At 48.7% G+C, this 24,030-nt stretch overlaps 2 protein-coding genes across 11 annotated transcripts; one reads left to right on the top strand and one right to left on the bottom strand.

Moving 5' to 3' along the window:
* Positions 1 to 4,143: 4,143 nt before the first annotated feature.
* On the bottom strand, positions 4,144 to 14,042 carry LOC123355174 (zinc finger protein 239-like). 6 transcript variants are annotated; one of them, XM_044997427.1, is made up of 3 exons: positions 12,014 to 12,757; positions 8,965 to 9,072; positions 4,144 to 5,340 (listed from the first exon to the last, which is right to left on the bottom strand). In XM_044997427.1, the coding sequence occupies exons 2-3, from the start codon at positions 9,035 to 9,037 to the stop codon at positions 4,223 to 4,225; spliced, it is 1,191 nt and encodes a 396-aa protein (XP_044853362.1). In that variant the 5' UTR covers positions 9,038 to 9,072; positions 12,014 to 12,757; the 3' UTR covers positions 4,144 to 4,222. The 6 variants fall into 6 exon arrangements, 5 of the variants coding, with proteins under 5 accessions (XP_044853362.1, XP_044853364.1, XP_044853363.1 ...); XM_044997429.1 differs by having other exon boundaries at positions 4,144 to 5,337; XM_044997428.1 differs by lacking the exon at positions 12,014 to 12,757 and adding an exon at positions 9,942 to 9,991.
* LOC123355118 (zinc finger protein OZF-like) lies at positions 13,917 to 22,982 on the top strand. 5 transcript variants are annotated; one of them, XM_044997424.1, is made up of 5 exons: positions 13,917 to 14,100; positions 16,013 to 16,225; positions 16,945 to 17,075; positions 17,479 to 17,595; positions 19,406 to 22,982. In XM_044997424.1, exons 3-5 carry the CDS (start codon positions 17,009 to 17,011, stop codon positions 20,923 to 20,925), a joined length of 1,704 nt encoding a protein of 567 aa, XP_044853359.1. In that variant the 5' UTR covers positions 13,917 to 14,100; positions 16,013 to 16,225; positions 16,945 to 17,008; the 3' UTR covers positions 20,926 to 22,982. The 5 variants fall into 5 exon arrangements, with proteins under 5 accessions (XP_044853359.1, XP_044853356.1, XP_044853360.1 ...); XM_044997421.1 differs by lacking the exon at positions 16,013 to 16,225 and having other exon boundaries at positions 13,918 to 14,100; XM_044997425.1 differs by lacking the exons at positions 13,917 to 14,100; positions 16,013 to 16,225 and adding an exon at positions 14,229 to 14,439.
* Positions 22,983 to 24,030: the final 1,048 nt, after the last annotated feature.

The raw sequence follows: 24,030 nt of genomic DNA, 5'->3' as shown, positions 1-24,030 counted from the left end.
AAGCAAACGGATACATAAATGACTTTCAGAAGATAATATAGGCTTCCATAATCAGCAAGTTCTATTTGTCCTTTAGGGCTAATCCAGGCTAAGCAGCCGGGATCTCTTGCTTATGCCTTGAAATACCTTCCCCCACAGAGTCCAAGCAGCATAGATATTCTTAGTTCCTTTAGTCTGGGGGTTCTACCCCACTCCAGTCATGTGCGCTGAGCTGCAAACTCAGCTGATGGAAGGAATCCACATGCATGACTCATCTCTATGGGGAGGAGAGGAGAACAACAATCAGAGTCTTTAGTCCTTTTGTTGATGGTTTCTCAGTGCAGATGTAGTGAGTTTCCATGTGTATGATCTAGCCAGAGCCTGTCTGGTGTCAATGGGTCTCCTCTTTCAGAAGGGGGATAACCATTTCTGTAGCAGAGCAGCTCTTCACTCTAAATGATGTCCCTATCCTGTATGGTGATTCATACAGTCACAGAGGCTCACAGTACAACTGCTCAAATATTACATTACAGTGCAGAGCACAGATATTACGAGTAAGATTAATGCATGGAGCAGCTTACAGGCATTCAATTGAGTCCAAACACTGAACACTTTCTTATAATTTCAATAACTATTTTATCAATATTAACCCCAAAGGGAGCCAGACAGATTTCAGCCATGTATCTGTCAGTGTCCAGTTGAGACAACTGGATCTTGGCATGAGCTGGCACCAGACCAGGTGGCGTCACAGTGTGAATGTTCTTTTAATGTAGTTTTGTGTGTGTGAGAGAGAGAAACACTTTGTGGTAAACAGGTATAAATCTATCTTGCACTGGCCTGCTGCTGGTCCCATTTCAAAGCAGGGTAGATCAAAGTGCACTATGGAACTTTTTAGTGCATGACAGCTAAGTCCACGTGGATCCTGAGTATGCAGCAGGCCACTTAGGGAACTGGGGTAAAGATCTGTTTGGGGATTGGTCCTGCTTTGAGCAGGGGGTTGGACTAGATGACTTCCTGAGGTCCCTTCCAACCCTGATAATCTATGAAATGTTACAAACTCTATAGCCCCCTCCTATTATCAGTTTACCATGAATTACACCTGCACCAAATATGGCTACATGTTTAGGATTTACTAAGTACACATCTTTGTGCAGACCCACCCAGGCTGCACACACTTTGGGTTGTGGTCTACAGCATCTCTGCTCAGTGTCACCACTGGCTTCATTTCCTATAGCATCCAATAGTGTCAAGACTGCCTCTGCCTCCCCTTTTTATAGCTTACTCAAGAATAATGTACCATGTCCCCCATCTACCAGGGAAATTATGGACCTGATTTTGTACCTTGTGTAACCACTTATCCCTGTGCTGAGTGTAAAACCCAGCCAAGTCAGAATGGTAACATTTTACACCCACTCTAAACAGATGTAAATGATGACACAAGATACAAGGCAGTGGAGAATGAGGCCATATATTCCTTTTGGTCCATGTGAAGGGCATTACTAGCAATCATTACACAGGGATTCCTTGGGTATTGCTGCACAATGTCTTTTACTACAAAGTTATTCAGTGGCACATGGTCTAGCTCTGCCATTGTTGCTACTTTATTTTCTCAACTTGAGATGGTACAGGGTGCTTTGGAGAGGGCCTGTCAATAGAGCCCTGCACAGATACAAATCTATATCCGTGGATGCGGATATCTGTGAATACAAATCGGTATCCGTGGAACCGCAGGGCATTCCCGGGAACCGCAGCAATGAAAGCAGAACCTGGGGCTGCCGTTCCCAGGAACCAGCGTCCCGTGCTGACAGCTCCTCTGGCAGCTCCACTGGGGCAGGCAGCTGTCCCTGGTCACACTTGTGTGTTCACGTGGGCACACACCCCCAGACAGGAGACGCAGACAGCTGAGTGGAAGGGATGGGGGCAGGGCATGTATCTGCGCAGGGCTCTACCCATGCCCTGGAGCCCGGTCAATTTACAGTGGCCGGAACTCTAGCCCTGCCTTCTGCTCCTCCTCTCTCCCCCTCCTCACGCCTCCTCTTCCCCCTGAGGCCTCATCTCCAGCCCAGCGGGAAGCCTGTGGAAGGGTGGTGACCAATTCCCCCCGCCCCCAGGCAGAGCTGGCTGAGTGCTGCTAGCCCAAGCCCACGCTGAACTGGCCTGAGTGCCCCTGCGCCAGACCAAGCCCCCCCTCACCCCTCACCCCGTGCAGCGTGGCACACGACTGACGGCCCCCCTCCCTGCCCCATGCAGCACTAGACTGAGAGCCACAGCACTGGATCAAGACTCCTGAGGGCCTCCCACTATGTGGCATGGAACCGCTCTGAGCCTCTTCTCCCTTTCCCTCACCCCTCACAGAGCACGGAGCTCACCCAAGCCCCTCTCCCTCCGTGCAGAGCTGGTCCTCCTCCCTTCCTCCCCCATGCAGGCCTGGCCCAGCCCCATTGCTCCGACCCCTGCCGAGTCCCATCACTCACCCTCCTGAGCCCCACCGCTCACCCCCCCCCAAAAAACTCCTTTGTGGCAAAACTGGGTATTTGTACTGTTTGCTCTTGCCAGCTGGTGATCAGTTGACAAGAGCAAATAGGCCAAATACCCAGTTTTGCCAAAAACATCAGGACATCTGGGGCCAAAAGGGGATGTATGATCACCCTAGGCCAGGGGTCCCCAAACTTTTTCAGTTAGGCCCCCCCTTACCTGTCTGTGCCCCACCCTGGGAGCCAGGGCCAGGAGCTGGCCTGGGGCCCGCAGTCAGGGGCTGTGAGTGGGGGTGCAGCTGGGAGCAGAGCCACAGCTGGGGCTGGGGGCAGGGCTGGGGCAGGGCCAGAGCAGAGCTGACCACTGCCCTAGGCTGTGGTAAGAGCTGCCCAGGGAGCCTGGGCAGCTCTGGGGAGCCCCGGACCCCGCACCTGCCTTGGGCAGGGGGCCGAGGTGCCCGAGATCAGCCCCCAGCTCTTGTCCCTTCCCCCTAGGGTGCACCACACCAGGCTCCCCACAGTGTCCCAGGCTCCCTGAGCAGCTCTTACCATGGCCTGGCTTCTGGCCAGGCCAGGGAGTGGGGCCTTGGGGGGGAAGGGGAGAAGAAGGGGGTGTGGCCCCATGACAGGGGTGGGGGGGCAAACATTATTTTTGCCCAGGCCCCAATATATCTTAATCCACCTCTGCTGCTCATTAACATTGCTGAATGCATATTTGTTACTATCAGGAAGACTGGGTTGTGGGAGGGGGAGGACTGTATTTAGAGTTGGGATCACATGCAGTGGCCACAACAGCTCCTCATATTCTGCTGAGTACCTGAGGACTTTCTGGCCTCTTCATGGAACGCATCTCTAGTATAGAATTAGATACCTGACAACAGCCCCAGTTTATGGACTTCACACAATCCCATTACCTCACTAGTGGCCTGTACTTCATGTGAACACTGCAGTGTTTGTCTTCTCCCCGAAGGATCCAAGCACTAGCCACTGTGTTCTCCCAACCCAGTTTGACCGTCTTGGTGTGTTGATGTCCACTCCATAGCGCGTGAGAAGTCACTGCTTTGCAGTAGTTCTGCACATGTGAAGCCAATATACCCTGGCTGCGTGTATCTATCGACACCTGCCCTAGAAGGTATATTATATATTACATGAGAGCTGTAGATAAAGATAGTCTCTGGAACAGCCCTGAGCAACATTACCTTCCCCCTTGCTTCTGTGTGTCTGATCCCCCCTGTCTTTTTTCTCCACCTACCCCTCTCTGCAGATCCCAACTGTACAGCAGCAGAATGAAACTGGCCTGATCCTGATCAGTTTCACTCTGCAGTGGGTGGAGCAAAAGCAACAAAACAGAACAGATCATTTGCTGCAAGACTGTCCAGTTGATAAAGCTCTTAAAAGTGGAGGAAGATATCCCTAATCACTCCCTGAATTGAACCTCCCGGAGTAGGCCAATATCGAGGGAAGACAGCCAGCAAAGCTTTCTGTGTGGAATGTATTTTCTGGTGCTGGTAGGTCCGTGAAGCTGTCCCCATAGCTGCTAGGGCAGGGATTCTCAAACTGGGGGTCATGGCCCCTCAGGGAGTCGTGAGATTATTACATGGGGGGTCATGAGCTGTCACCTCCACCCCCAAACCCCGCTTCACCTCCAGCATTTATAATAGTATTAAATATTTTTAAAATGTTTTTAATTTTTGGGGGGAGGGGGGGTCGCACTCAGATGCTTGCTGTGTGAAAGGGGTCACCAATACAAAAGTTTGAGAACCACTGTCCTAGGGTGTCTCTCCAGAGTGGATTCTCTGGTGTATAATAAGGTTAGTGAACTGACTGAAGCCCCTCCCACAGTCAGTGCAACGATGAGGTTTCTTTATCATGTGGATTGTCAGGTGCTGATTCAGGTTGGAGCTCCGGCAGAAGCTCTTCCCACACTCAGTGCATCTGTACGGCTTCTCCCCCGTGTGAATCCTCTGGTGCTGGATGAGTGTGGAGCTCTGGCAGAAACGTTTCCCGCACTCGGTGCAATGGTAGGGTCGCTCTCCAGTGTGGGTCCTCTGGTGCTCAGTGAGTGAGGAGCTCTGGCTGAAGCATTTCCCACAGGCGGGGCACTGGTAGGGCCTCTCCCCGGTGTGGATCCTCTGGTGTTTGATGAGGTCCGAGCTCTGCAGGAAGCGGCTCCTGCATTCAGAGCACTGATAGGGTTTCTCTCCCGTGTGGCTCTTCTGGTGCTGCACCAGGGCCGAACTGCTCCGGAAACTCTTCAGGCAGTCGGCACATTGATAGGGTCTCTCTCCCATGTGCGTGGTCTGGTGCTGGCTCAGGTTGGAGCTCCGCCCAAAGCTCTTCCCACACACAGCACACCGGTACGGGGTCTCTCCTGTGTGCACTCGCTGGTGGGCAATCAGGTCTGAGCTCTGGCGGAAGCTCTTCCCGCACTCAGTGCATTTATAGGGCTTCTCCTGCAGGTGCGTTCGCTGATGTCTTGTAAGTGTCGAGCGCAGGCTGAAGGTTTTCCCACACTCGGGGCACTCGTAAGGTCTCTGGCCTGTGTGGGTCCTCTGGTGCTGAACGAGGTTTGATCTCCGACTAAAGCTCTTCCCACAGTCAGAACATTTATGAGGTTTCTCTCCAGTGTGAGGCCTTTGCTGGGCAATGATGTCTTTGAGTTTCCTGAAACCTCTCTCTCGGGGAGGAGATTCATCCCATTTCTTTCCTGGAAGATTTCTCGCCTGATTTTCTGTCCCCCACTCATCCTCACAGTCCTCTTCCCAGTCAGGGTTCTGGGAATCTTTCCTTCTGGATTTTTCTGACAATGCTACACTTGGCTCCTCTGTCTGAAAACCCTCCTGCTGTGGATTCTCCTCCTCGTTTTCACCCATGATCCCATCACCTGCTGGAATAAAGAAAGAATCAAGACATGGTTCATCCCTGTGTCTGGGGGAAAGGGTACCTCAGCCAAGGGAATCACAAAGAGTTTGTCACAAATCTGAAAACTTTACAGCCTGATCCTAAGCCCGTCAAAGTCAAAAGCAGTCTTTCCAATCACGTCAATGGGTGCTGAATCAGACCCTTTGATAAGATCATAAAACAGGAGGAAAAAAAAATCACTTGAGCTTTTTATCACAACCTGGACCAATCCCTCCTTCTGGACTGACACCAGTCTGTTGTGAACGGACCCAACCGCTGGATCCCACATGCTTCTATACCCCCGGGTCTGGGTAGTGACTAATCACCGTTCCCAGCTGCTGTGTCTGCCAACCTTCCAAGGGATGTGGGACTCTGCAGGCAGCTGTCTTAAACCCAAAACCAGGCCAAGCACTTAGTTGCTTACAGTGCATTTGCACTGGAGTGGCACAGCTCTGGCACTACAGCTTTGCCACTGTACTGCCATAGTGTAGTTGCTTCCTACATTGACTGAAAGACTTTTCCCATCAATGTAGGTAATCCACCTCTCCACAAGGCAGTAGCTAGGGTGACGAATAAGTCTTCTGTCTAGCTGCCTCTACAGAGGGGTTAAGTTGACCAAGGTATGTTTCACAGGGCACAAAATATTTCACAGCTCTGAGTGATGTTGCTATGTCAACCTAATTTTTAGGTGTCGACCAGGCCTGACACGTGCCCTCAGAGCTTCATCTACGTGTGGGCTCTGAGCTGCTCAGTTAAGCCCCTTACAGGTTTAGCGAAGGCATTTCTTAACCACAGCCACTTTTACTCTTAAGAGAGCACTGGAGAGTTATAGATCTTTGCAAAATAACAAACAGTCCTGCAATGCTTCCGCCTCACTCTCTTACTCTGATCTCACCCCACGAATCCAGGGTCTGATCAGTGTCTAGCCGAGAGGCTTCTGACATGTGGTGGTGGTTGGTCCCCTTGCTCAGAGAAGCCCTCCCCTCTTAAATACACCCTCTGTCTCTTTTTGCCCATGTGCTCCAACTGGGAAATTCCAGCCTCTTGCCCCCAGTCAGGCTTCTGTGGATAGTCCACTATTCCCTTGCAGTGGGCCAGTAGTTGAGAGACAACCAAAGTCGATGGCCCATGATTGCTCTATGATGGCTTCTCAGCCATAGACTATATCTAGATTATACAGCCTATGCCAGCCCTTAGTGTAGCTGCAGCATATGCTGACAGAAGAAGATTTTCTGCCAGTGTAGGAACACCATCTCCCTGAACAATGTTGGCTATATTGACAGAAGTCCTCTTCTGATAGCACTGCTTTGTCTACACTGGCGGTTTTGTCAGCCTAGCTATGTCAGCTAGGGTGTGTGGTTTTTTCACACCGCTGACATAGCTTTGCTAGCATAAGTTTCAAGTGTAGACAAAGCCACTGTCATTCAACTAGGTGTCAAACCCTAATACAAAATGGATGTTCTAATCCAAATTGGAGGTTCTACTATTAAGTGAAGGTCACAGTGACGGTTACAATCCAAGATGGCGGTTGAAACACAAAATGGAGTTCACAGTTGCGTACAGACATATCCCACTCTGTCACACCTTTCCCCAGAACATCCCCAGAAGCTGGCCCAGCACTATGGAACTCACAGCCATAGAAGAAAGTAATGACTATGGCTCTTATCACCTTCAGAACTCAATGCAACACTTGCAAACAGGAAAGTTTCTGCTACAGTACACTGGTTAGGCGGGGGAATGCTAGCAGTCTGTCAGGACTGATGTTAAACCATAATTGTCACCTGCTTTCCGGTTACTCTAACACAGTGGCTCTCAACCTTTCCAGACTAGTGTACCCCTTTCAGGAGTCTGATTTGTCTTCTGTATCCCTATGTTTCACCTCACTTAAAAACTACTTGCTTACAAAGTCAGACCTAAAAATACAAAAGTGTCACAGCACACTATTACTGAAAAATTGCTTACTTTCTCATTTTTACCACATAATTATAAAATACATCAATTGGAATGTAAATATTGTACTTACTTTTCAGTGTATAGTATGTAGAGCAGTATAAACAAATCATTGTCTGTATGAAATTTTAGGGTTTTTTGAGTTTGGTAGTGCTTTGTATGTAACCTGTTATAAAACTAGACAAATGAGACCGCTAGATGAGTTGATGTACCCACTGGAAGACCTCTGCGTACTGCCATGGGTATGCATGCCCCTGGTTGAGAGCCTCTGCTTTAACCACTGGCTACAATACTGAGATTAGGGTTGATCGAAAAACAAAAATTCCACCCTGCAGGAAATCATGATCTTTTGATATTTGTTTGATATTTGTCCCAAACTGGAACAAAAAGCAGAAATGTTGAAATTTTTTGCAGAACAAAAAGTTCAGAAAAATTTCAGTTCCGAAATGTCTAAACATTCCTTTTTTATATTTTTCATTGAAATATTTTGACAGTTCTGAATCAACAAGTTTTTGTTTGGTTTGTTGAACCAAATGGAAATGCTTCCTTTCAGCTTGCTTCCACATTGAACTGTGTCTGCTTGAGCTGCTGAGGTACTTCAGATGAGTTGTAGTTCACCCCATGTAACATAACCCATTCTCCTCTATGGGACAGGATTCCTGGGTGGCCTACATGTTTCATGACTGCAATGCATCATGAAAATTGACATGCAGATATGATGCACTACAGTGGTTCTACCAGAGGGGAGACTGTGGTGCATCATGGGAGATGTGGTCCAGCCAGGGAGCCTGGCCCACAGAAGAGAATGGCAGCATCAGACACCTGAACTACAACTTCCATGAAACACGGCAGCAGCTCTGGAGAACACAGATTAATGTTAAAGTAGCCCTCAATACAACAGTTTGATTCACTGTCTCTCAGGGAGAGATGCATTACCTATACCCACAGGACAACCTCTCCTGTTGGCACAGGGAGTGTCTACACTGAAGCACTACAGCAGCACAACTACAACGGTGACAATGTCATGTTTAAGTGTAGACAAGAACGGTCACTAAAATCACCCTGACAAACATCACAGCTCTAGGATAGAATGGACTAAATAAATGCACATTATTATTATTATTCACGTTCTTTGTTACTGCTGAGGATCTTTTGGACTGTAAACTCCCTGCAATAGGGACCGTCTTCATCACCCAGCACAACTGCAGCTCTAATCCTGACAGGCCTTTGGGCTGTACCATCATATAAATGAATAATAACAATATTAATCCGCAGAACAGATCACTGATGTGTATTCCTGCCTATAACTGACCATGAAGAAGCCTAAGATTTAGACATAAAAGTAGCAAAAAGCTAGCACACTGGTAAACAAACTCAAATGTTTATATTTGGATTGACCCAACACAAAACAAAGTATCTTATTTTGATTTGTCTGATAAAAAATTGAAAAATATTTGAAAAATCAACATTTCCCTTGGAAAATGTTGATTTTGTGCAAACTGCATTTTTTGTTGAAAAAAACGTTTTGAGGGAAGATTCCTGACTGGGTCTATAGACGAGACGAGACAGAAACAGGCAAACTCACAACAGTTTTGTTCGAATACCAACATTTATATTTCACCCACTGATGTTTCCTGGGTTGCTCTGACTTATTCCTCACCTGGATATCTTGGGATCTCCCTGTCTATGGAGGCATGAAGATTGGGGACACATGGCTCTTTCCCTTGTTCCATCTAAGAGATTGCAGCCATTTGGGGGTCCGGCAACCCTGTATCCAGGGAAATAAAACAGGTGGTAACTGAATTATTAAATGCTTGAATACATGTTACAAATAAAATGTGAGGATTTTAAACTCAGCCCTTTTCTTTGCTGGAGGAGAGGGCCCTGCGCAGAGGCAGAAGCAGGATCCAGGGAGTGCAAAGGTGAGCTTTAAACCACTTTTGCACACATACTCCTCCATTGCCCACTGTGCAGACAGACCCAGGAACTGGCCCAAAGAAAACAAGAGAAGCATACTGGTCACAGTCTCTAAATAATGTGCTTCCCCAGATAATGATTTGAATGTGTGGGGGATCCAGTGGAGAGTGCTAGATTTAAAAGAATGTTATACTGGAAGGTGTTAATGGCTATCATCCCCTGTCTTCTATTCCACTGATCAATCACAGACCTTATTAAAGTCGATAGGTGGGTAATCACCCTTCTTCAGGGTTAAAGGAAAAGAGCAATTAAGTCCCTTCATGGAGTGTGATAACCAGAGGCAATAGAAGCTACTTCCCAAGGCAATCTGCTGCATGGCAAAGCTTGAACAGGGTTAAACTGTGTAGTCTGATGGATTTCCCTTGGACTGATTGCAAATGCAGGATCTAGAGCAGTTGATTTTAAACTTTTTTTTCTGGTGACCCAGTTGAACAAAATTGTTAATACCCATGACCCGGCAGAGGGGTTTAGGGTGTGGGAGGGGCTCAGGGCTGGGGCAGAGGGTTGGGGTGCAGGAGGGGGTCAGGGCTCTGGGCTGGGGGAGCAGGCTCTGGGATGGGTCTGAGGATGAGGGGTTTGGGGTGCAGGAAGGGACTCTGGGTTGGGGGGGCTCAGAGCTGGGGCAGGGGATTGGGGCGCAGGATTGGGGCGAGAGCTTACCTCAGGCGGCTTCCCGTCAGTGGTACTGCAGGGGTGCTAAGGCAGGCTTCCTGTCTGTCCTGGCACCGTGGACCGCTGCGCCCCGGAAGCAGCCATCAGCAGGTCCAGCTCCTAGGTGGAGGCGCACAAGCAGCTCCGAGTGACTCTCGCCCACAGGCACCAACACTCCCCCCCAGCTCCCATTGGCTGGTTTCCAGCCAATGGGAGTGCAGAGCCGGTGCTTGGGGCAGGGGCCGTGCACAGAGCCACATGCCCGCCCCCCCCCCCCCCCCCAGGAGCTGGACCTGCTGCTGTCCACTTCTGGGGCACAGCGCGATGTCAGAACAGGTAGGAACTAGCCTGCCTTAGCCAGGCAGCACCACTGACAGGACTTTTAACGGCTCAGTTGGCGGTGCTGGCCAGAGCCACCGTGACCCAGTCCCTTCTATTCTGTGACCCAGTTCTGGGTCGCAACCCGCAGTTTGAAAACCACTGATCGAGGTGATCCCGGCAATTACAGGTCTGTAAGCCTGACTTCAGTACCAGGCAAACTGATTGAAAAAGCATAATCCCAACTATATATATAAAATAATGAGGTCTAAATCAGCTGTTACCCAAGAAAGTGATCTTGGAGTTGTTGTGGATAGTTCTCTGAAAACATCCACTCAATGTGCAGCGACAGTCAAAAAAGCTAACAGAATGCTAGGAATAATTAAGAAAGGGATAAATAATAAGGACAGAAAATATCATGTTGTTTCTATATAAATCCATGGTATGCCCACATCTTGAATACTGTGTGCAGATGTGGTCACCCCATCTCCAAAAAGATATATTGTAATTGGAAAAGGTTCAGAAAAGGACACCAAAAATTACTAGTGGTATGGAACGGCTTCCGTATGAGAAGAGATTAATAAAACTGGGACTTTTTAGCTTGGAAAAGAGATGACTAAGGGGAGATATGATTGAGGTCTATAAAATCATGACTGGTGTAGAGAAAGTAGATAAGGAAGTGTTGTTTACTACTTCTCATAACACAAGAACTAGGGGTCACCAAATGAAATTAATATGCAGGAAGTTTAAATCAAATAAAAGGAAGTACTACTTCACACAATGCACAGTCAACGTGTGGAACCCCTTGTCAAAGGATGTTGTGAAGGCCAAGATCATAACAGGGTTTTAAAAAGAACCTAGATATTTTCCTGGAGGATAGGTCCATCAATGGCTATTAGCCAGGATGGGCAGGAATAGTGTCTTTAGCCTCTGTTTGCCAGAAGCTGGGAATGAGCGATGGGATGGATCACTTGATCATTGCCTGTTCTGTTCATTCCCTCTGGGGCACCTGGCACTGGCCACTGTCAGAAGATAGGATACTGGGCTAGATGGACCTTTGGTCTGACACAGGAGGGCCATTCTTATGGTCTTAGAGGATTGGTTTTGACAAGCTGTATGTGTGCCAAAGCCAATACCCATTGTGAGAGTGGCTCTGAGAAGGAGCAAAGAGACAGAGCTCCCTGGGGCACAGGACTCGCTGGAAAAAGCAGGCTTGAAAAGTGACCAAGGACATTGGCTGCTATTGCTTATTCCTACTATGTGCAGGGAAACAGGACTTTAAGTACGTTCTTTGTAACCAAACAGGAGTGCACCAGAGACTATAGCTGATTCTCCTCCTAACAGAAACAACCCTTCAAAGCCCCAGATATTGGCTAAGCTCATGGGGCAAAATAGCAATAATAATATTCCCTGAGGGAAATCCCAATGAACCTCCCTGTTGGCTCTTGAGTGACTTTATTCCATGCCCCCTTTTCAACTAAACCTAGGAGGATCCTAGGGGGTGGCAGCTCGGCTTTTAATGTGCTGCCCCGAATAGGCTGGTGCAGCGGGGACTCTCTGCTGGGCTGCAGATGCACCGACACTGGTTTTGTCCCTTGATGCTGGCTATCTGATCCCTTTCCGTTCACGCTTCAACTCCCTTGTGCTCCCACGGGCAGCAATTCCTGGTTTCTGCGCTGTTTTCTTCCCCCCTCCCCGGAAGCTATTTCTCTGCTGTGATCCTGCCCTGTCCTCTCAGTGCAGACGCCCCTGCCCCGACTTACCGCTCCCAGCTGCTCCCCGGGGATTCATGCCCTTAGCACGTCAGTGGAGGGGTGTTGTTTTCACTGGAGATGCAGATTCTGTTGCTTCGGACACATGGCGCTGGGAGCGATATTTGGCTGGGAACAGGAAAGTCCCATCTTTATTAAGTCCTCCTCCCTCTGAGTGTGCTGATCCTCTCTAGGGCAGAGTGGGTTAAGAAGCTCTGTGGTTTTAACCTCCAATTTCCCGGGCTTAGTTCGAACAATGATCTTCTCTCCTCTTACCCGCTTTCTCCAATAATGATTTTACTTTGTGGTCTCTCCAAACAGCCTCCCTGAGCTCTTGAGGAACTAAACTCGATCTTGACAAATATAGCCCTTCCACCAGCACCATGCCAAAATACCTCCACTGGCTTCCCAGTCGTTTCAGAACCAAGAAGAGTAAGCTGCACTCCTTGGTTTTAAAGCTTGCTCAGGCGGTCCTAACAGACTTGTTCCTTCTCCACTGCCCTCCATCCTGACTCTCTGCAATGGCTTAGAAACAGATCTGCTTAGCGTGTCTAGTACACTACGTTGGTTTTCTGCTCTCTTCCTATCTTAAGTTCTTGTTGTCTCCTCTCCAAGGAGCTATGGAAGCAGGGAGCAAATTGCGAGCTGCAAATGCACACCACAGTCTGAATATAGTAGGTCTATTCTATCTCTTACTTCTGCGATAGCCAACCACACTGGATAAGCACATTAGCTGGATGTTTCTGCTAAAATAATCAGCAAGAACAGCTGTAATTGTTAACATTTAAATTATCATTAAGCTCCCTAGTTAATTTCCTCTTTGCATGAATAGAGCAGTTCATCAGCAGAGCTGTTATTTAGCTTGTCTCTCTGCAACCTGATGTCTATACTTAAAATGCTACAATGGCATAGCTGCAGCTGCTTCACTGTAGCACTTCAGTGTAGACACTTATGCGGATGTAAGTTTTCATTGTAGACCAGCCCAAAGGCACCACAGCAACAATTCACATTTTGAATATTTTCTCTGCAAGGGCTAGAAGCATAAACATTTTTGGTTTAATTGAAAAAGATTCCATTCTGCAAATACAACAACGCTTCCAAGTAAGTAGCACTAGAAAATTAGGTCAGCATAACTACATTGCTGAAGGGGGTACTTAAGCTAAACTAAGCCCTGTGTAGACAGCACTAGGTGAATGGAAGAATTCTTCCATCAATCTAGTTACTGTCTCTCAGGGAGAGATGCATTACCTATGCCCACAGGAGAACCTCTCATGTTGGCACAGGGAGTGTCTACACTGAAGCACTACAGCAGCACAACTACAGCGGTGACAATGTCATGTTTAAGTGTAGACAAGAACGGTCACTAAAATCACCCTGACAAACATCACAGCTCTAGGATGGAATGGACTAAATAAATGCACATTATTATTATTATTCACGTTCTTTGTCACTGCTGAGGATCTTTTGGACTGTAAACTCCCTGCAATAGGGACCGTCTTCATTACCCAGCACAACTGCAGCTCTAATCCTGACTGAGGCCTTTGGCCTGTACCATCATATAAATAAATAATAACAATATTAAATCAGCAGAACAGATCACAGACGAGTATTCCTGCCTCTAACTGGCCATGAAGAAGCCTAAGATTTAGACATAAAAGCAGCAAAAGGCTAGCACGCTGGTAAACAGACCTTGACTTTTCAGGTTTGCCATGCGCACCTGGGGGTCTCTCAAAAGAATAATCATCATCAATGTCATCTGGGCTCTGGGCACCTGTTTCTAGAGAGTTCAGGGCTGTTTCTAGAGCCCCTCTGATAATCCCTTTGTCCTCCATTGTAACACAGCCAGGGTGGGAATTCACTGGGTTGTGCAGAGTGGGACAAGCCAGGGGGCAGGGAGCTGCCAGTTTGGGGGGGAGCGAGGAGAGATGAACGAAACAGAAAGGTTCCCACCGCCTGGGGAGTGAAGGGTTAACACGACGGAGCTCCTCCAGCTCCTAGAGAGGCCCGGCCGGGAGCTGCGCTTCCTGTTCCCGCAGAAACCTGGCGTCCGCAGCGGCTGTACCGCCCGTGCCCCGCACCCAGCCCCGCGGGGCCATGCGGTGAGTGCAGGCGCTGGGCGGGCCCCCGCGAGGGCAGGCAGCGGGGCGGGGGCCAGCACGCAGCGCCGGGGAGGCGGCAGGCGCCGCCCCCGGGACACAAAGGAACCGCAGCCTGGAGTGGGGCTGGCACAGGGAAGGGCCAGTGAACTAGCCCGCGGCTGCAGCCCTGCGGCGGCCCCTTGAAGCTGCCCCGTGTGTGCAGCTGCAGGCCAGGAGCGTCTCCCCCCCTCCCCCGCAGGAGTCGGGGCTCTGCCCAGCTCCCCCGGCTGGGTCCCCACCCCCAGAGCCCCGGGGCAGCCCGCTCACTGGTGGCACTTGGGGGCCCCTTTCCAGGCGCAGGTATGTGGGTGCCTGGCCCAGGGCGGGCTGTGCAGCCCCGCCAGCCCAGGGGGTACCTGCCGCTGCAGCCCCGGGGACTCTGCGCTCTGGGAAGGACGGGAGGCAGATGTCACCCAGCAGGCAGGAGGGGGCAATGGGGCTTTGCCGCGACACACCGTGTGGTCACTCATCGGCAGTGGCTGTGGCCCAGTGGGTGACTCTCCAGTGGCAGAGCTGGCGTGTGGCCCCCAGGGGCCGGGCCTTCTCTTCCAGTTCCAGCCTCTCCTGCTCTTTCTGCGCTCTCCATCTGCCCGGTTCTCTGCGTTTTTCCCTCTCCTCCACATCTCTGCTCCTTAGTCTGCAGGGGCAGGACAGAGCTGAGCAGAATGCCTCATGCAGAACTGACAGGACATGCTGGTCCCCAGCAGCTTCCCAGGCCAGGGGAAGGCCTGACTCATGGGAAACAAGGGGGGAAAGTGTCACTAAGGGTAGCTGGAGGGTTGCAGACTTTGTAGTTTGTGTAGGCCGAGCTCACTGCACACACCAAGGGCTCGTTCATCCCTCCAGTTTCCCCCACAAGCTCCCTATGTGCCACCCTCCCATCCCCCTCTATCTCAGGCACTCGCTACAACTTCTTTACCTCCTCCCTCATGCCTGGGGTCTGGTTACCCCCTTTCTTCCCTTCTCACCATGCTGCCCCCCCTTCCCCTCTGCCACAGACTCTATAGGACAAGAAGCAATGGGCTTACATTGCAGCAAGGGCGGTTTAGGTTGGACATTAGGAAAAACTTCCAAACTGTCAGGGTGGTTAAGCATTGGAATAAATTGCCTAGGGAGGTTGTGGAATCTCCATCACTGGGGATTTTTAAGAGCAGGTTGGACAAACACCTCTCAGGGATAGTCTAGATAATACTTAGTCCTGCCATGAGTGCAGGGGACTGGACTAGATAACCTCTCGAGGCCCCTTCCAGTCCTATGATTCTATGTGCCCCCCATTCACTCCTCTGGCGTATGCCAGGGTCTCTGTGTGCCCCCCACGTCCACTTCCCTGCATCCCATCGTGCCCCATTCTCTACCTCTGCACTATGCCAGGGGCTCTACGTGTGTCCCCTCCCACTCTCCTCCATTTTGATCTTGCCTTGCTCAGCCAATAATACTGATGCAGAAATGTAATGTTATTCATTTACTGATTTTTGTTATGTGCACAGTAACATAGCATCTGGGGTCATAGCATAGATTAAATGCATTCTGACATGTAAGGGCCTGATTTTCAAAACGACAGAAGCCCACAACCATGTATAAAACTGAGAGCCTCATTCAGCTAACAGCTGTGCATGCAAAACAGTATTTCAACGGGCACATGCTCTGATGGTATGCATAGTTGTGATAAATGCATGCATGGTTCTACTGTTGAAAACTGGTCTGTACATCAGTCTGTCCACAGTATGCAGCAGAAACAGCCTTCCTTGTATGGACCCAGCCAACTATTAATGACTGATCAATTTTAAGGCCAGCTGGGACCATTGTCATCATTTAGTTTGACCTCCTGTATAACACAGGCCATAGAACTTCCCTGAAATAATTCCTGTTCAAGCATATCTTTTAGAAAAAACATCCAATCACCCACCTGCTAATGGCCCATAGTTGAGGAAGCATTTGGCCAAGAAGATGTCTTGCACTGTGCTCTGAAGGTCAGTAAAGTCAAGCTGTGGTGTGACACTGAAGAGGAGCATTTCTGTAGCTGTGACTCTTCATCCTAAGACATGCTGTTTCCTGTCTCCAGGAATGCAAGTGTAACAAAAGCAAAGTGAGAGCAAAAATGCTGTAGATGATCTGAGCTGTTGTAGTGGGGTATGGACAGAGAGAGACAGCCATTAAGGTAGCTAGATCTCTACAGATAAAAAACCACCACCATAAATTGCACCCAGAGGAAGATGAAAGCTAGTGGAGAAATGGAGAATCAGAACATGAAAAGGGGAAAAAAGAGCCTGTTTCCTCTCATTCATCTGGCATATCTAGGGCCCTTCAGATTTCACTGCCAGAGATCTACATGGGAACCAAAGGGCATAGTCCTATAGGCCTCTGAAGTTACCCACATCACAGATGAAATATCCAGAGGATAGATAAATCCCCTAAGATATACCTGCTGTGCTGTCCTTGGCTTATCACTGTGAATTACTCCCACAGAGACCATTTCTCCAGCTGAGGGCTTGGCTACACTTACAAATTTGCAGCGCTGCAGCAGGGTGTGAAAACACACCCTCTCCAGCGCTGCAAATTGCGGCGCTGCAAAGCGCCAGTGTAGTCAAAGCTCCAGCGCTGGGAGCGCGGCTCCCAGCACTGTCCGTTATTCCCCACAGGGAGGTGGAGTACGGACAGCGCTGGTGCTTTGACTACACTTAGCGCTTCAAAGCGCTGCCGCGGCAGCGCTTTGAAGTGTAAGTGTAGCCAAAGCCTGAGACTTTGGGCTTCAGGTGTCAGGATGAGACTGAAGCAAAAGATGCTGAGTTTATAATGTGATTTCAGATCCTGCTGAAGTATGGTGATGTCTTGTCTCTTTCTCCTGTGAGGAGAGGGATATTTTAGAGGAATGGCAGAAGGAGCTGTATCAATGCCTGAGGGAGAAGAATGTACAAGGTTGGCTTCACTGGGTAAATGTAAGTTTTCTTTCTTTTATTCCGAGTTGTGTAAACTCTGAATTATCTGGATTTTCTGTCTCTCTTTAGTATTTATATGCCCCTCCAATAGTGTAGTATCTGAGCTTCTCACAACCTTTACTGTATGTAGGCTCCTAACATTCCATGAGGGCCGGGCAGAGCTATGATCCCCATTGTACAGAGAAGGAACCGAGGCACAGAGAGGCTAAGTGATTTGCACAAGGTTACACTGGAGTCCACGTCTCCCAGGTCCTAGGCTTGTGCCCTTCTACTGGACCACCTTCCTTTCCCTGTCCTCAGGGCCTCCATTAGCACAGTTGGATTTATTAAGAGTACACGTCGGCTCTAGCAAGCTCTCGGGGACCAGAACGTAATGTCTCCCGATCTCATTTCCCACAAACAGGTTATAAAAGTCCCAAACCAAAACTGATATCTCCAATAGAACCAACAGAGTCAGAGCTGTGGGTTGTGGATCTTCAGGACTCAGTGGATGGAGCTATTCCTGAAAGCCCCTCCTCAGGTGAGTAGTAATAATCCAAGCTTCCTTGAGTGAAGTCACAAGATGGAGACCCTTTCTAAGATGAGGAACTGGATTTCCTTTATAGGATTCACTGTGTCTTGGCCAATGCCTGACAAGCCTGTACATGGAGGGATAGCTTAGTGGTTTGAGCATTGGCCTGATAAACCCAGGGTTGTGAGTTCAAGCCTTGAAGGGGCCATTTGGGGATTGATCCTGCTTTGAGCAAGGGGTTAGACTAGATGATCTCCTGAGGTTCCTTCCAACCCTAATAATCTATTATTCTAAATCACAGTCCTCCTTACCCCTAGTGAGTCAAAGGTGTAACTCCCTTGATTTCATTAGCATTATGCCAGCAAAGAATTTGGCTCAATCTTTCTGCGTCCGTGATTATTTCATTTGGGGAATGGAGCCTTAATATTTGTCTTTCCCAGCCCCTAACATTTGTTTTAGGGAAGGGATTTTCTCCTTTCATCCAGTTTTCGTGCTGAAACACTGAACTATTCAGATAACATCACATTGGGAGGGTCCCATGGTTGTGTCTCCCTAGGTAGAGAGATCCATGTAGGATATGAGGCAACACAGTTCTCCCCTAAGAGCATGCTGCATGGAGGGAAAACATCCCCTAAAGAATGTTGCCAGAAGAAGCAGCCAGGCACAGCTAGTTTGAAGAGAGACAGCTTTCCCTTGCAATCAGTTCCCACTAAACGCAGAAGTGGAATCTAAGATCACAAAAGACTTCCATCAGGGATGGCAGCATAACTGGAAAAGTATGACATGAATTATGTAGTAGGTTCTAATAGCTTTGCTAACTTAGTCAATGCAGTTTAAATAGTCATATGACACATTGTAACGTTTAGGCCATCAACACTGTTTCTTTCCCATTGCTGAGAAGCCAGGCTGCCTTCTTATTGCATGACCCTGAGAGACTCTTCCCTGTTCAACATAAACACTAATCAGTGAGTGCTAACGATCACGGTGCTTCTTACTCACCGTACACATTGAATTTTTCTCCTTAGGTGAAATCACACTTTAAAGAGTGCTCTGTTAAAGACCATGTTCAATTATTGCTGATATGAAACCTTTACCTCAATATCCTCAAGCTCCCCATCGCCAGTAGTACTCCCGAGATCCCTGTGAGACTGAGAGACAATCAAAGATTTTTAGACAATCAATGAAGATTTTGGAGTTGAAATGAGACTGAGCAATCCTTTCTCAGTGAAGTTCCCCTTGAGACAAATGGGATCCCAGTCTGGAAAGCAAAGCCTTTTCGGATGGCTCTAGACTTCCCCAGGAGCGTGTAGAGAATGAGGTTCTATGCTCTCTCTATGTAGATCCCGAGAGTGATCCTGAGAGTGATCCTTAGTTTTTCTTTCACAACAAAACTCTGCTATTCCCAAACACTGCAATGGGGATTGAAAACCCAAGCAGATGAGGCTTGATGCTCAGAAGTGCTGAGTCCCCATGGCTCCAACTGGCTTCTGGAAAATCAGGCCCCAGAAGTCTCAGGTTGGGCACCCAAAGTTAGTGGACACTTGAAAAAATGGGCATTTTCCTTTTTCTCCTCTCACCAGTGTTTATGGTGAAATATTTCATTCTCCCTTAAAGCAGTTTCACCTGTTCTAGCACCAGCAGCAGCCCTGGAACATAGACCCACTTGCATAATGTGCCGGCTGGAGTAAGTGCCTTCTGGGGTAATATCCCTGGGAGGGATGAGGGACTTCCTCAGTCACACTGTACTGCTGGGAATGGTTAGTGGTTTCCCTCTACTAGCAGAACAGGAGGTCACATCTAGATTTTCTCCTCCCTGCAGGTGGTGGGATCCTGAGCAGAACTGAGAAGCATCACAAAGAAGGTCGTGAGAAACTGAAGCTGCTGAGAATGTTATTGGGGAAATCAAAAGAGAGAATTTCCCAGAGACCTGACCAGGAAACTACCTGCAAAGGGCAGCACAAGTCACAAAAGCAGAAGGGAAACACAGCCAGGGGTGAGGGAGGTATCGCAAGGAGACATGAAAGAACTTTCAGGGAACTGCGCAAGCCCCCTGTGCCAGAGAGGTCAGAGACAAGTGAGGGACCGTGCACATATCCTGTGTGTGAGGAAAGCTTTGAGGGGCAGAGAGACCTGAATAGCCATAAGAACAGCATTCACACGGGAAAGAAAACGTATAAATGTAGGGCCTGTGGGAAAAGCTTCAGGCAAAAGCAGGAGCTCTCGGCACATGCGAGAGTCCATGGAGCCAAGAAACCCTTCCCCTGTGCCGAGTGTGAGAGAAGCTTCAGTCGGCTTTCCCATCTCACTGTGCACCAGAGAACCCACACAGGGGAAAGGCCCTTCTCCTGCCCTGAGTGTGGGAAACACTTCAGCCACCTCTCAAACCTCACAAGACACCAGAGGACCCACACAGGGGAGAGGCCCTACAGCTGCCCTGAGTGTGAGAGGCGCTTCAGTAACCTGAGCAGTCTCACCACCCACCTGAGGACCCACACAGGGGAGAGGCCCTTCACCTGCCCCCAGTGCGAGAAGAGCTTTGGTGATCAGTCTAATCTCACCACCCACTTGAGGACCCACACTGGGGAGAGGCCCTATGTGTGTCCTGACTGCCAGAAGAGCTTCAGCGACCAATCGACTTTTGCCAAGCACCAGAGAACCCACACGGGGGAGAGACCCTACCCCTGCCCCCACTGCGAGAAGAGCTTCATCCATAGATCCCACCTCACTACGCACCAGCGGACCCACACAGGGGAGAGACCTTACAAATGTCCTGGCTGTGAGAAGCGCTTCAGCCAGCTCTCCAACGTCACCACCCACTTGAGGACCCATTCGGGAGAGAGACCCTATATCTGCGCCGACTGTGGGAAGAGCTTCGGCGACCAGTCGAGTCTGAGGAAGCACCGCCGGACCCACACAGGTGAGAGACCCTATCCCTGTCCCCACTGTGGGAAACGCTTCAGCCAGCTCTCCAATCTCAACACCCACTGCAGAACCCACACTGGCGAGAGGCCGTACATCTGTCCACACTGTGGCAAGAGCTTCAGTGAGCAGTCAAACCTGGCCAAGCACCTGAGAACCCACCTGGGGGAGAGGCCCTCCCCTTGGCCCCGCAGCGAGAAGAGCCTCATGCACATCTCACACCTCTCTGCGCACCAGAGAAACCACATGGGGGAGGGGGCCTACAAATGTACCAACTGTGACAAGATCTTCAGCGAGCAGTCGGACCTGGTGGAGCACCTGAAAGCCCACCCGAGGGAGAGACCCCACAGTGACAAGAGCTTCATCCAAAAGTCATCTCTGGTGAAACTTCAGGGGCTCCCTCAGAGATTGAAACCATAGGAGGCTAGAACGCTCCTCTCCGTCAGCTTCCCTCTACCTGTGTGTGTACAGTGATGTGCACTGGAGGAGAGGGAGTTATAGAGAATCTGAGAAATACACTCAGCCCATCCACTCCCAAAGCCATCACCACCTCCCCAGTCCAGTGGAGGAGGTCCTGAATAATGGGAAGGGGCTTCACCAGTGGCCATTCCCTTACCAGGCTGTCCTAGAAGAGTGTCAGGAGGCTGCACATGCTGTCCCCATCCCATCCACAAACCCATTCTGTTTCCCTACTCCAATATCCTTGCAATTGTTCTGTGTGTTAGGGGTTGGCCTCCCAAGCGTCTCTCCATACTGTGTTGAGAGGTTTTGCTGAGGTGCATTTGGCATTCCCCCAGGGTTGGGAGGGGCATAAGTGAAAATATCAGTTGTTTTTATTTCAAATCTGATTCTGCTCTGAAAAGTGACTCTGTAAAAATGGCATTGTGAGGTTCCATGTTCATTGTCTTTCAGTGATTTGAGATCAAATTTGCTCCGTTTACAAGTTAAAAGATGGTTATTCTGTTAGCCCTGCAGAGTCAGCGTGGTATACGTGAGTGAATCTGGGTTCTTTCTGTTTGTACGTCATCATTGTCATTGGTAATAAAAATTCTGTGATCCAAATTCTGCACTCAGTTATGCTTGTGCAATCTGACCATTGTGTTCAAAGGAGTATCGAAGGAGGACAGAATTTCGCTTTGCAACTGGGACTTGATTTACAATTTTGTTGATGCACAAACCAGAATGGAATCCAGCTAACGCTCCCACCGATTCAGTTTGCTGCCCTGCAGTGCTAAGACGAGTAAAGAGCAGTAAAAACTTATTTGAGTTATTCAGGTCAGCAGCTGTGTCCCTGAATACATGCAGGGAGCAGCAGATATGTGGGGCAAGAAGGTGCCATTTTTACATAGAGACTTTTCGAAGTAGAAGTGCGCTGTGGGCACAATCCAGCATCGCACTGAAGTCAACAGCAAGGCTTCCATTCAGCTCAACAGGCGTCGGACTGGGCCCTAAAAGGTTTAATATCGATTTTGAAACGGCAGCTCCAGTTGGTCACAGATGTTCCAGTGACAGCAAACCCTGCTGACTAGGTCTCTGTTTGTTTGTTTTTAAGTGATATTTCTTGATCCTTCCAGAAGTCTGAATTTGTGGGATCGCTTTAACCTTGCTGGGGTGTATAATCATTTTCAACTTGGGTCCTGTTTTTGAAAAGGGGGCAGACACCGCAAACATTGTGTCATGGTTCATGCCTGCCCCCACTTTATTGCCCTCATCAGTGGAAATTTAGGTATGAAGAAATACCAGTTGCCATATCAGTTTTGTGAAGATGGTATCCTTTAAGTCTTTTGCTACATGGATTCTGACAACAGCGAAGAAGTCACGGTCTTGGTAGTACAAGAGAGGCCAGCTAAGGCCAGGTCTGCACTACAGACCTATATCAGTATAACTGTGTCGCTTGGGGGCCTGAAAAATCCACACCCACGAGCAACCTGGTTATACCTACCTAATCCCCTGTGTAGACAGCGCCATGTCAATGGGAGGGCTTCTCCTACTGACATAGTTACAGCCTCTCAGGGAGATGGGATTAACTACGCCAACGGGAGAAGTTGTCTCATCAGCATAGGAGCGTCTTCACTAAAGCCCTGTAGCGGCAGAGCTGCACTGCTGTAGTGCTGTAAATGAAGACAAGCGCTAAGTGTGTGCATCAAATTCATTCCTCTCATATGCAGCTACTACTCCAGGGGGGATTTCTCCAATGGGAATTGTGCCTAGCTAAATTCAGTCAGCTATCTGGTGTTTTATATAATGAGATTAGTGCTTATTTTTACGGCTGTTTATTCCCAGGTCATTATATACCATAAACTGGGTTTTAAAAAATGGTGTCTCTGCCATTACACCGAGACAAAGTTATTCCTTTTTCAGGAAGCCTTTTCTTTCCTGACTCCCACGTACAAATGGATAATATGATCCGTATTGGGTTGATACGGCTTAATAAATGTATTCTGACATAATTTCACAGTATGTCAGATTGAGTTGTATGATGTACATTTATGGTTTGTTTCTATCTGACTAAATAGCAAAAAAGAGTTTAAAGAGTGTTCCCGTAGGGGGATCACCCTTTAGGTATTAAATCTGTTGTTTTTGTTTTTATTACTTATATCACATTTAGAAGCCACAATTGAGAGTGGGGCCCCGTTGTGTTAGCTGATGTACACAGAGTTAGGAAAAACAACCTTTGCAATAAAATGTTTACAGTTCGTATAGACAAGGCAGATAATAATTGGAGAAAGAAGTTTTACTTTCCCCATTTTACAGATGAAAAACTCAGACACGGAGAGATTCAGACTAAAATCCTCAAAGCTATATACGTACCTAACTCCTGTTGAAGGGTCCTAGTGACTTGCCCAAGGTCACAGCGAAAGTCTGTGGCAGAGCCAGAAACTGATCCAAGATCTTCTGACTCAGTCCGGTGCCTTAACCCCAAGATCATCCTTCCTCTCTAATCTAATAGTATAGTAATCACTTTGCTCTTGCTATAATTGATTGGCAGAGTCCATGCCACACAGTTCTGCTTCAATACACCTTCACAGTCACTGCCTCTGTGAATCTGCTCTTCAGCTGGGTTGGGGGTATAGTTAATATCAAAGAAAATTAATATAAAGATAGAGGTTGCTGATATTCTAAGAGTTGGAAGCCCAGGAAATGTGAAAAAAATCTTATGAATGGTTGAAGGAATGGGAAACTTGAATTTCTACTTGGTAATGAAATGTCACTACCCTTCAGCATGGTCCCAGAGCGGAGATCCTGCTAGTAATGACTGGAGGCAGCAGGAAGATCCCTCAACTTTTAGATAAAAAGGTAATTTGTACTAAACTACAGCTGGAGGAAGGCCCTCTCCTCCTGGGTTGGTAGGAATTCAGCTCCCCTCCCCTAGGCACTCTCCAAGGCCCCCTTCTGGATTAAGACAATCCGGGGCAGTAGACACACCGCAGCATGAAGCCTCTCACCCTGTGATCCTGCACTTTGCTTGGGGGCTGCCTGCAGCCCCACGTGCGTTCACAAAGTGTGTAGCAGTGATGGCAGCGT

Source organism: Mauremys mutica, chromosome 1 (genome assembly GCF_020497125.1).
Source record: "Mauremys mutica isolate MM-2020 ecotype Southern chromosome 1, ASM2049712v1, whole genome shotgun sequence".
NCBI lineage: Eukaryota > Metazoa > Chordata > Testudines > Geoemydidae > Mauremys > Mauremys mutica.
This window is presented reverse-complemented; position numbering and strand designations above follow the sequence as displayed.